The sequence below is a fragment of the Passer montanus genome, unplaced genomic scaffold (assembly GCF_014805655.1).
Source record: "Passer montanus isolate IOZ18808 unplaced genomic scaffold, ASM1480565v1 scaffold123, whole genome shotgun sequence".
NCBI lineage: Eukaryota > Metazoa > Chordata > Aves > Passeriformes > Passeridae > Passer > Passer montanus.
The window spans coordinates 235343-248387 of record NW_024359056.1 but is presented as its reverse complement, the minus strand read 5'-3'; the positions used below and the strand labels follow the sequence as shown (position 1 = coordinate 248387).

Here is a 13045-nt window from a genome sequence, read left to right as displayed (position 1 = left end):
CAGTTATGCAAGAAGGAGAAACCTGGTTCACTTGGTACTGGTATTGCAGGTGCCCTGCAGGAATGCGGGTGTACCTTGCTGTCCTGATTTTTGTCTTTGTCACAATCGTGTCTTTATCTCTTGTGATTGATGCTGCCATGTAGTGTTTCAGACCCTCAGCTCTGGGAAGTCACGCTGCAGCTTGGTGTCAGAGATGTCCTGAGATGCTTGAGGGGAGGAGAAGACAAATCTGATCTCCAGCTTATGGTGTGACAGATAACACTGTGGCCTAGGAGGGGTTGGGGTATCAGATAAGGGGTCAGTGGTTATTTATCTCTGACATTGTGCTGGAAGGAAAGGGCACTGGAATGCATCCTATTTCCAGCAGTCATCAGTGTGGTGACAGTAGGGCACTGCACATCTGCTTCTCCCTTAAATCTCCCTTCCAAGTGCTCCTGGCACTGGGAAGGGATCATTTCCCAGCGTGTGGCCAGCAGGAGCAGCTCTGTGTTTGCAGGCTCACCCCTAGGGACAGGAGGGGAAACACCACAGTTTGGGGATACTTTCTTGTGGTGCTGAAGGGCTAAAATCATCGAGGAATTACAATTGTCATTGGAAAAAAGAAGGACAAGATGGGTACATGTTTTGGGCAATGAGGATGTTAACACAGATGAGAATCCACAAGCAAATCGGGCACTGGGGAGGTTGAAAAGCTCCCTCTGTCATTTCTGCTAGGGAATGTATTTGGTTTTAATTTAAAACTGATCCAGTACTTGGAATGATCTGCGTGGTGTCCGTCAGGCACTGGAGAGTTTTCAGTACCTTCTCACCATTGCCTGAGCCTGCTGGACTCCTTGGAGGTGTGGGGTATGGGTGCTGAAAGTTTGTGCGCTTGAGACTGTGATAAAGCAGGGTCTGTATCAGCTTGGAAATCACTGGGGAAATGCTTGGATTCTCCTGTAAATTAAAATTAAAAAAAAAATTTAAAAAAGCGAGAATGTCTGGGATCTCCAGAAAAGTGGTTGTCTTTCTGTTGTGTGAGATTTGTGTTATTATTAAATATGACATACAGCATCATTAGACCTAGGAAAATAGAGATTATTGTCCTTAAACAAAAGTTTTTCTGGCTGCGCTTGCTGCCTGTTCTAAACTTTCCAGCAACTTCCACCAAATAAGTACTTTGATTAATTTATCCATCTGTTCTTAGATAGATATGAGACTTCTAAGGCAAATTTTTCCCCGCTCTTCTCTTTCCACATACATGGACACATTTGATTTGCTAATAACTCACTGTATTGTCTTACCAGTTTCAAGACTGTCAGAGCTTGTCGTGTTAAGTCTTTGCTTTTCTCAATAGTAATTATTCTGTGTACTTCTCACTGCTGAGATATATTAGTGTGTTTTTCTTCAATTAATTGATAACTTTTTAAGGTCTTTTCCTAGTGGAGGAGTACAACCATGTGCTTTTGCATTGTGTGAAAAAGTCCAAAGTTGGACTGCTTGGTTTGCACCTCTCTTTCTGCACGTTAATGAATTGGTTCTTATCTCTGTGCCCCGTTCACCTGGGAGAGGTACCCATTAAATACCACATCTGCAGCTCAGTGGTTTGCATCTTAAGCCTTATGGATGTGAGATAAATCACTTAAACGTGGTCAGAAGTAGAAGAATGACTGGCTGAAGTAACTGCTGTCTGGGATAAAAAATGATGAGCACTGGAATGAAAGGAGTTTTTTTGTGCGTGATCTGGATCCTGGCTCAGTGAGGTGCAGGCTGAGGTTGTATTTCTGTCCTTAACTCTATTTGGAGACATTCCAGCCAGTATAAGCAGTGCCAGGTGACAGTGGCAGGGAGGTTGGTGGGGGGATCTCTAGGGCAGCTTGTGCTACAGAATGCAAAACTCTGTGGAGCTGGTGTTTGGCTCTGAGTCAAGCAGGTATTGATCTTGTTTAAGTCTAAAATGTTATGAATGCAATGGAGAAAAAGAAACCATCCCACAGAAAATACTGTTTATCTACAGCTGACTTGCATGAAAGTGAAATGGCTTTAAGACTTGCGTATGTAAAACTCTGAAGTAGTTTCTCCAGCAGAAAATTAGATTTATAGAGTTGTGTTTCAGTTTGGTGTTTCAAAAATGGTTTGACTTCTGATTCAACTATTTGGGAGTCCAGGGAGCATTTGTCCCTTTGGAAATTTGAATGGGTGTGTTTGAACCTAAGTTCTAATTTGTCCTATCTGATGCATGAACAGCTCAGTTTGATACTAGGGATTACTATTCTTGTCAGTGGATCTTCACAGTTTAATTTTAGCACTCCCTATAAAAACACTAGTGATAATGTAAACCTTCTTCATCCAGAAGAGGTACTCAGGTGTTTTGGAGACTGTTGAGGTTTTTTGCAGCTGTTTATTCCTTGCATTCCTTAAACATGGATATCTGTGCTTTTCTCCCCTGATACCTTTTGCCTTTAAGTTATCAAATGTGTACTGAGTCCTTAAAAAAAAAAAAGAAGGTGCTTTGAGGTCATATGGATAATGATTGTATCTAAATCATACATTAGGAAAAACTGAGAAAATAAAGGTTATTTACAGTTGCTAAAGTTTATTTACAGTTGCTCTAGGAAGGTACAGTCTGTATGATCTAAAGTAGAGTCAGAGTAGAAAAATCAGTTTTAAGAGGTTGAGGATATTAAACCTTTAAGAAAAAAGTAATGCACAACACCGTGCTTGTAGCTCTGGTGTGGTGATCTATAAAAGCTTCTCAAATGTACAGCTTAAAAAACTACTGCTATTTTTTGGAAGAAACTTGTACTTGCATTTTATAGATGTCCTTTAACTTAAGTATGATTTTTTTAAATGGTTTGGGTTTTTTTTTAATCGTGGCTTTCTTGGTCATTGGTATTTAGAAGAATGATTAATCTGTGGCATTTATTTTTGTTGTTCTGCAGCGGATATAATTTCTACAGTAGAATTCAACCATTCTGGAGAGTTGTTAGCAACAGGAGACAAGGGAGGGAGAGTTGTCATCTTTCAACAGGAGCAGGAGGTGAGTGCTGTCTAATTACAGTGTTACATGTTCTTTCTATTCTGTTTTTAAAGACAAGGAGCATGTTTTTATAAAACCCCTTACACAAAGTGCATGCCTACGTGATAAGTGATTACAATATTGAAATTTAATGAGAACTTTGTGATAGAAGTTATTTTAAACGCGCTTTGGTTGTGGTCTAAAGAGTGTTGGAAGTGAAAACCAAAAAGGGGTAGGACACAAAAGACACTTGAAGGAGCTGAAGTTGGTTCTTATCCAATGACTCTTCCTGGCTGTGATGATGATTTCAGATTTCACTGTAACTGGGGATATTAAAAGTTGCCTTAAGTAAGTGTGTGACTGTGGCCTCCGATGTCCTTTTCCACTCTGGTATCAGTCGAGTAAAACCACAAATCCCCGCAGCAGAGGTGTCTTTTCTCCCTTTATCCTTCTTCTTGGTCTGTCGGCTCTACCTGCACATCAGCTGAGCTGCAGTGCCTGATTTTAACTGAGGCTGTAGTTGGAAGTTGCTGTGGTTAGAATGGATTTCAGGGAGGTGTCACCTCACTGCCTGGAGATGCCACTGTTAGTTTTTGTTTAGTTTTTCCTTCAATTGCTGTTTTACAACTCCCAAAGCTTGGGATTTCCGGCTCCCGAGCAGGGGGCCGATCCGTGGGCGAGGCACGGTCCCTGTGCCAGCAGCTCCCCTCGGTCAGTGGGGACATCTAGTGGGGCTGCGTGGCACCAGCTCTTGGGGCATTTTGTGGCCTTTTATCGTATTCCTTTTATTTCTTTGTTACTTTTAATTCTTGAGTTGTAGCTTGATGCTTTTAACAATCCTCTTGTGTAGCTTAAAAATGCAGAAGTTCCTTGCCAGCTCTCAGGTGAGCTGTATTTAAATGACTCCTTGGTTTTTGGAGCATAATCCATGCTCACATCCTTAGGAGCTGGGATCCAGGGGTTGGAAGAACCTGGGCTGTCAGAAATTCCACAGAATTGTTTTGGGCATTTTTTGATTTCTCTGTATTTAGGGAATGATTTGTGTTTAGGGACTTAGTTCCCTGATGCATTGGTAGTTGGTTGTTCCAACAAACTGTCTAGAGCAGATTTTATACATGAAAGTGTGTAAAATATAAGTGTTTTATTTGGAATTCTGTGCCCCTTTCTGCCACACTGCACTGGAGAGCTTTGCAGGCCACGCCTGCAGGAAGAGAAGCACTGACAAGGGCTGTGTGAAGAGCTGTGCAAACCTGTGTGCCTTCACCCACTGCCAAACTGCTGCCACCTCCGGGCTGGAATGTGGCAGCCGGTGACATCAGCTCAGTGCCAGGCAGGAAGTGAATCCTGCATCTCACAGAAACTGAGCAGGAATTTGCGTAGGCACAGTGCAATTACCTAAATTGGAATTTAACATCAGGCACTTGGGCCAACACCTCTCCTAGTTTGGAATTTTTTGTTTTCCTTTGAGCACCATGAGACAGACCTTGATTTTATCCCAAGGATGGATTTCACATATTACTTGGTTTATGTATTATTCTGGTCCTGTAAACTTTTACTAGAATACACACATAGAATATTTAAGCCTCAGTTGTTATGGTAAGTCTGGAATTGAAGAAAAGTTCCCTGGACTTCCTAAGGCATCCCTACAGCACAATAGATTTCCTTTCCAAGTTGTTGCATGCAGTGACCCAGCTTCACTTGTTAGTTCTGACTGAGGCTTAGAACCAAGTCCCTTCCCTTCTCCAAGGTGGGAAAAGCAGTGTAAGGGACAGGTGTGGTACAGAACTCTGGTGCTAAATGTGATTTCTAAGCATTTTGCCCCCTTGTCCCTTCCCCAACCCCAGCTTATTTTGAAGTGTAAGAATTCCTGCCAGTTCTCATGGTATGAAGCATGAGAAAATGATGTAAGGAATGTGACAAATGTGGGCCAGCAAGGGCTGTATCAGATGTGTTTTGGTGAGGTACTGAGGGATTAAATGAGCCCATGGACATGAGACACCAGAGAAGGAAGGAGTGAAGTCCCCAGCCAGGAACATATCACAGCAAAGGCATCTGATGGTGCAATCTCTGGAGTGGGTGGGACAGGAATAAATCACAAAATTCAGCTTGAAACAACTACAGGTGAGCATGGGGAGTACTACACCAGAAATGGATCTAATTTTCTGCACCATTGGATGAAATTCAAGGTTCAGTCCATGCAGTACAATATTTTGGTGCCTAAGACGTAGCTTTTGGAAAGAGGAATTGTGCAAATTTTTCAGTTTTGCAAACACATCCACCTGGACAGGTAACTGCAGGAGTGACTCTAATGCCAGAGCAGAGGTGATGAGCTTTTTGCCCTTCTAGAATGAGGAATAAAAAGCTGCTTAAGCAGTTCAGAAGCTCTCAGGGGACTTGGACATTATAAACCAGAATAGTGAAGCTGCTGGTATAAATTTAGAGGTGCCATGTGGGATTCCATAGTGTGCCTGGAAAGCTGAATGTACTCACAGAGTAGATTTGCCATTTGTGTGTCTGTGTTGCAGGGGAAGGAATATTCCCTTTAAACAGCAAAGGTGGAAAAATTAAAGAAGTTGTAGTTTGGTTTTTGGTTTTTTTTTTTTTTTATGAAATGTTCAGGTGAAATGTTTGTTTGTTCAGCTGCTCAACATTAGTGAAGGAATATTCCCTTTAAACAGCAAAGGTGGAAAAATTAAAGAAGTTGTAGTTGTTTTTTTTTTAAATAAAATGTTCAGGTGAAATGTTTGTTCAGCTGCTCAACATTAGCATGAAAACTTCTTGGAGATGTTATTCACATTCTGTGGCGAGTTTCTGGAAACTTCAGCTGCTGCATAAACTGTGTCTTCTCTGATGTTTTCTTAGCCAAAATAGTAGAAACTTTAATAAATTTCTTGCAACAGAGATGATGCTCATTTTATTTGGTTGACAGGATCATGAAAATCAAGCAGGTTGTACCCCAATGTACACTGTATACATGTCTTGATCATTTAATTCTCTTTTTAGAACAAAACCCAGTCTCACAGTAGGGGAGAATACAATGTTTACAGTACCTTTCAAAGCCATGAACCAGAGTTTGACTACTTGAAAAGTTTAGAAATTGAAGAGAAGATCAACAAAATTAGGTGGTTACCCCAGAAAAATGCTGCTCAGTTTTTATTGTCTACAAATGGTAAGTATTTTGCACCATAAAATGTTATTGTGTAGGTTTACTATTAGGATTTGATGTAATCCTCTCCAAAAGGCTGGAATGAAGCAGGGTTTAACTACAGGGATCTGGGGATGTGGTTCTGTCTTCCTGGGCACAGGTGTCCCCAGAACAGGGTTGGGTATTTGGGATTTAGTTGCTTTACAGTCTATGTGAAACCTTCATGTGTATGTCAGTCCCTGTGTCAGAGCTTCCATTAATCATTCATAGCAATCCCTGTCCTGACTGAAACTTGCTCTAACTCTTATAAAAGAACAAATTGTGGAGGAGGTTTTTTAATGCATTTTATCTTGTCTTGTTTTCCCCAAGCAGCATTTTTGTCTTTTTTTGGTGCACGTGGGCGGCCTTGTCTTGTTTGAAGGCATCAACAGTGATGACTGGTGTCTCTCCACAGCTCTCATTTTAAACTGTGGCTGTTTCATTGCAGATAAAACAATAAAGTTATGGAAAATCAGTGAAAGGGACAAAAGACCTGAGGGTTATAATTTAAAGGAGGAGGATGGACGGTATAGGGATCCTACTACAGTTACAACACTACGGGTGAGTAGCTCACAATCAGCTAATTCCTCCTCTCCCAGCCCATGGCTCTGGGAGGAAGTGCGCTATCACATCAGTAACTTAATCTTTGCTTTGATGTCACTTGGCAGAAATACTGATTTTTAAGATCTTTCATCCAGCTCGGGATGTTGAAGGACTGTGCTGAGCAGTGCTGATGTCTGTGGTAGCTTTGGATCTCACTCTTGCCCTGCTCTGTGTTTTAGGTGCCAGTGTTCAGGCCTATGGACCTCATGGTGGAAGCCAGCCCACGAAGGATATTTGCCAATGCCCACACATATCACATCAATTCCATCTCCATCAATAGTGACTACGAAACGTACCTGTCTGCAGACGACCTGCGGATCAACCTGTGGCACCTAGAAATCACAGACAGAAGTTTTAGTATCCTTTTGCCTTTGGTCTGTGGGATGGGAACAGGAAGACTGTTGGGTTTTATTTCCTCTCATGAGAAGTGTTTAGTGTATATACAGAGAATTAATCCTGGTTATTTCCCCCTGGTAATTGTAAGGGCTTTTACTTCTGGAGAAGAAATGGTTTGGTTTGGAAGGGACATTAAAGCTCATCCAGGTGAGCAGGACCAGCTTGCTCCAGCCTGGCCTTGGACACTTCCAGAGACGAAGCAGCCACAGCTGTGTGAAGTTTTTAATACAAAGTAGCATTTTGTAACATAGCGGAATAATTAGAATTTAAGCAAAATAAAGTTCTGTATTAAATACTTGGGAGATAATTTGTAGTATAGAATTAATTACTACTGGAGTGTGGAGCAAAACTGAAGCAAGTTTTTGCTGCTGTAATTATCCTGAAACTGATTCAGAATGTGATTGTTACCACTTTGCTTTGTAGACAAATTGTGTGGCTTGATTTTAACTCTTACCTGGATTATGCCTGGGTCCCACAAGCCTGAAGTAGCATTTCTGAAAGCACCTAAAACTGAAAATTAACTTGGGAAAAACCCATTTTGCTGGAGGCAATTCCTTAAAGAGCTGCTGCAGATATTGTAGATATCAAGCCTGCCAACATGGAGGAGCTGACGGAGGTGATCACAGCTGCAGAGTTCCACCCCAACAGCTGCAGCACGTTTGTCTACAGCAGCAGCAAAGGCACAATTCGCCTGTGTGACATGAGGGCATCAGCCCTCTGTGACAGACATTCAAAGTGTGAGTGCTGCAGTTTAGTGTCTCCCTGTGCCAGAGAACATTTGCTCTTAAGAGTTTATCAAACACTGAATTCTCTGTGTGGATTTGTGTAGGATTCCTGTAGTATATTGAACAGATCTAAAGCCTAAAATCTAAATAAATCTTAAACTTACATTTATGTTTTTCTGGAGTCAAAATAGTGAATAAAATGAGTAGCAGCTTCTGTTTGGACACCAGGAATGGCTTTTTGCAGACTTCAGGTGGTTAAAGGCCATTTGGTCTGTACTTGTTGCTGGAAATCTGGTGCATGTGTGAATCAAGACTTCATATTACCAAAGAATTGCTTTTATAAGAAGCTGGCCTTGGCTTGCTACAATAACAGAGTATGGCAACTGTATAACAACTGTTTCTCCTTAACAGTTATTTTATACAACACAGAGTAACACAAGGTAGAAAGCTTATTGAGACAATGTTAAAGTAATTCAGGTGTGTCTTGTATCAAGAGACACAAACTGACCTCTTGAAATGCCTGTCTTATTTTCTGGCAGTGTTTGAAGAACCAGAAGATCCTAGCAACAGATCATTTTTCTCTGAAATCATCTCTTCCATATCTGATGTCAAATTTAGCCACAGTGGTCGATATATGATGACTAGAGATTATCTGTCAGTGAAGATCTGGGATTTAAATATGGAAAATAGACCTGTGGAAACATACCAGGTATTGGGTGAAAATCATGTGGGTTGGAAATTTAAAAACCTGGACAGAGGCCGAATCTTACTGATAGTCTTGATGTGGCAGTTACAGTTTTGTCTGTAGATTCTGGTAGAGCATCCCTGAGGTTTGGGGATTTCACACTCCTGCTGAAAGATCGTGGTATTTGCAGGGTGGTGGCAGAACCCAAACCCGTGTTTGGGGGTGAAAAAGTCTCCCTCTTACCCAGTGGGAATCTGCGAGGTGGAGAGGTGATCTGCAGCCATGAGAACCATGACAAGTCTTTGGTTGTCTTTATGTTCTGTGTTATATCCTGAAGAAAACAGGAGATAAAACATTTCCTTTTCATAAAGTGTTTTTAGCTGCCACTGAGAATTGCTGGTTTTGTTATAAGAAAGAGCTCTAGGGAGCAGTCTCAGGTTCCTTGCTTTTGGAACAGTCTGGGAAGGCTGTTTTACAGGTGTATGAGTCTAATGCTCACTCAGTTTCTCTGATCTCTCCTTTCCAGGTGCATGAATACCTCAGAAGTAAACTCTGCTCACTGTATGAGAATGATTGCATTTTTGACAAGTTTGAATGCTGTTGGAATGGATCAGACAGGCAAGTGGAATTCTTATCCCTGTGCACTTCAGGATCTTTTTGGATCTTTCCAAATTATTCTTAAAATGGGCAGTGGACCTCAAATACTTGGTTTTGGACAACACTGCAGTACTTCAGTAGACTGTAACATGTGTATTATTAACTGTAAGAATTGCACCAGACCTCTAGGGGAAGCAGTGGGAAAACCTTCCAGGAATGTTCCTTTTTACAGTGATTTGCCATGGTAGTGACCTGTCAATAACACCACTTAGGACAGCTCTTGATTCTGTGCTAATCATGCCATTAACTGCTTATTTGTGCATTTAAAGCAGCTCATTGGTTCCCTGTCAGTACTGTCAGACATAGTGCACCTTTTTTTTTTTTTTAAATCTGGCATCTGTCTGCTCAAATATGTTTTGAGGCAAAAGAAGGACAGGGAAACTTGTATTTTTCTTACTGAACAGCTGATGCAGAATGAGGAGCTATAGGGGATTTTCACAAAGTAGATGTGCTGCTTAGTACCTAAATTTCCACAACTTGTGTGTCGCTGAAAATGCGACATGTTTGGGGTTTGTTGGATCTCTCCCGTGTGTGTGAAAAGCAAGTTAAATAATGACATTCGAGGTGCTTCGATAACAAAATATGTCAAAGGGCCCAGGGAAGGAAAAAGGGTATTTTTGGGAGGTTTTAAGTTTGTAAAACATTGCAGTACCTGCTTCCCTTTAGCTGTAGCAGGTGTGGCTGTGGCACCTCCCTTCCATTTGCATCATCTGAGTTGAGACCCCCCTTGAGACCCTCTGGCTTGCTAAAAGGAGGAGGAATTCCTAACTGACATCTTTCTTCCTTCCCCCTCTGTGCAGCATTGTCATGACAGGGTCTTACAACAACTTCTTCAGGATGTTTGACAGAAACACAAAGCGAGACATCACCTTGGAGGCGTCGCGGGAGAACAACAAACCCCGCACGGTGCTGAAGCCGCGGAAGGTGTGCGCCAGCGGCAAGAGAAAGAAGGACGAGATCAGTGTCGACAGCTTAGACTTCAACAAGAAGATCCTGCACACAGCCTGGCACCCCAAGGAGAACATCATTGCTGTAGCTACCACAAACAACTTGTATATATTTCAAGACAAGATGAATTAGGGTTGGCATTCCTAACTGAAGAGTCACTTCCTGCATAGTTGAAATAGTTGAATCTAGCATTTGTACCTGTAACAAAAGCAAGTGAGAGGTCCATTATGGCACCCCTTTCCAGTGTTTAAAAATGTGCCATATGACAACACACTTTTATAGCTCCATGGAGAAGGCTCTGTGGCTCTGTTGTCTCCGTACCTGCTAGCCATTTAGGTGAGGATAGGGCACTTTTTAATTTAAATGACTACTTGCACCATCTTGCCTAATGGACTAGACTGGACTGTCTCAACATCGGTTTACTCCACTTTTTATGCCTTCCATTGTGATGACGTCAGACACAGGGAAAGCCTTCAATCATGCTATGGGATTTAATTGTGTAACCTCATTACTGTATCATTCGTGGCCCCCTTTTTTTATTAAATACAGCTCATTCTTGCTGTGGCTTGTAGCATTCCTCCTCCTTCTGGCCTCCTGGACTCCCCCTTCCCCCTTCGTCCCCCCTCCACCTCGCCTCGGTGGTGGTGTATGGAGAAAAAAATAAACAAAATAAAGCACATAAAATGGGTCCGTTTGGGGTCAGTGGTAAAGGGGGTCTGTGTTGCAACAAATGTTTTAATAAACAGTTGACTGTAATCACTCCTTGCCATGTCTGGCACCAAAAAAAAGAGAAAATAAGGAAAAAAACAAACTACTGAATAAAAGTGACAAAGAATGGAGAATCTGTTTTCTTTTTTTTTTTTTAATCTACCTCTTTATACAAATACTCTGTTTTACCTTAGATGCATGAAAATAAAATTATGTTTTTTGTAATGATTTTAACCAGTATTAATTATTTTTCATGGGAATGAAGAGAGGGAGGGATTTCACAGGTACCTGCATTTACTCCTCAGTAACCTGGGCACCAGCCAATGTATGACCACTTCCATCTTGGCATCACAACTGCTTTAAGGTTTTGATCTGAGCAGTCACTTCCTGTGCCCTTGAATGCTCCTCTTTTTAACCTGTTGCTTTAATCAGAAAAGGAATAGAATCTTCAGGTTTTAAATTCCATTTTTTGGGACTGATGTCTTAATGTTTAGTTTTGTCCTGGTTTCTTCAATGCCTTGTTTTAGGATAAAATACCTTTAATGCCTTGTTTAGAGCACCAAGTCCCCTGTGGCTTTGTGAGAAGTTGTCCGAGCTCCTGTGTGGTGTTCCGTAGTACCAGCCAGCACCATGGTTCCATAGCTAATGACTGCACTGCATTCTGCTGCTCTATTTTCTGTATTTATTGCTAACTGGAAATGTAGTTTTAACCACGCAAATGTTTTCTTCTGGCTTTTGGCTTTGCAAAGTTCCTGCACTTCTAGAAATGTTCACTGGTGCAAGGAGCCAAACGTGGAGTACAGAAGCTGCATGAAATAAGTGTTCATAGTGATGTGAGAGATTTCAACTCCTCAGCACATAAGGCTTATCCAAAGATTAACTAGATATTGATGCTTTATAAGGCTCATGCGTTTTTACTTCCAGTATTTTTGCTAAATGTGCTTTTAGGTTTTGTTCCTCCTTCATGGAAATGTTCAGTGAAGTTTGAATTCATGGTGAATTTACCTTGACTGGGAGAATTTTTGCTTTTGAGTTACCTGTATTTATTTCTGTGGCTTAGAGGTAGTTATTAAAATGACGTTATGATTTGATCAACTAAGATACTGTTTCTGCTGTAAAATTTTGGCTGGGTTAGAGGTTATGAACCAGACTACTATTGCAATCACCCTTCAGTTTTTTTAAGTCCTTCTGCAGTGGTGTGAAAATGTAAAAATTCTAATATTTATTAATCCAGTTCTCTTAAATACAGTATTTGTCTTGTACCATGCATGCGTGACCATGAGCCTTTGTAAGGATTTTACCTTTTTTTTCACCTGTTAGCCTTGTAAAACAAATGAACTGCCCCAGGGACAGCAGCTGTTTTCCAGTGGGTGAATAAACGAGTGGGCCCTACTCCTGTTTAGTAGCACGTGACTAATTTTACTCCAGCAACCAGACCTTCCAACAGTTCAAGAAACAACTTGAGTAACGTTAATCACATGTGTAGCTGTTTCCAGGGCCAAAGCTCACTCTTTATCTTAGTGTGAGGGCACTGAGGTGATGAGATGCTTTTGCTATGGAGCTGGTAAAATAATGTTTTGTGAAGGTTTAACCGTGCTGGATTGGGAAGATGAGGGCCATGGTATTGAGGCTGCTGTTCCTGTGCCACCCGTAGCCCCAGGGATGCACTGAAGGTGCTTGGCACAGCCCCACACGGAGCTGAGCGTGTGAAGGTGGCACAGAGTGACCGGGTGCAGTCACCTAGAGCAATACTCCAGTACAATACTCTTGGACCACAGCTGGGCCTGCTGGGATGGGTTAGAGCTCCCCTTGGGAAAGGGTTTGGGTTTGCTGGTAATGGTGATCTGTGAGATGTCATTCATCTGAGGTTTAACTGTCCTCACCAAACCCAGCTCCTGCCTGTGCTGTCACAATATCCCATAGAGAATTCTCTAAGCACACTGTCCACTGATACATGCTGTAAATCATATATTTTATTAATAAAAGTACACAGAGAATACACTTTGTCAGGATGCTTTTTATGCTCTTTCCTGCCCCTACCCTCTTCTGCGTTCGCAGGTATTTTTGAATGAGTGGTCGCTACCTTGTGCCTGGGGAACTGTGTTCCCATTCCTGTCCTAGGCTGAGTGGTGCTGGTCACT

At 41.7% G+C, this 13045-nt stretch overlaps 1 protein-coding gene across 2 annotated transcripts in view; it reads left to right on the top strand.

Moving 5' to 3' along the window:
* The window catches only part of PPP2R2A (protein phosphatase 2 regulatory subunit Balpha), a 36178-nt gene extending 25140 nt beyond the window's left edge, over window positions 1-11038 (top strand). For both annotated transcript variants that reach the window (XM_039698330.1, XM_039698328.1), the window contains exons 3-10: window positions 2922-3019; window positions 6002-6167; window positions 6631-6743; window positions 6965-7142; window positions 7754-7918; window positions 8446-8615; window positions 9118-9209; window positions 10049-11038. In XM_039698330.1, the coding sequence (XP_039554264.1) occupies window positions 2922-3019; window positions 6002-6167; window positions 6631-6743; window positions 6965-7142; window positions 7754-7918; window positions 8446-8615; window positions 9118-9209; window positions 10049-10328 (1262 nt within the window). In that variant the 3' untranslated portion in view covers window positions 10329-11038. The remainder of the gene's footprint in view (window positions 1-2921; window positions 3020-6001; window positions 6168-6630; window positions 6744-6964; window positions 7143-7753; window positions 7919-8445; window positions 8616-9117; window positions 9210-10048) is intronic.
* The last annotated feature ends 2007 nt before the right edge of the window (window positions 11039-13045 follow it).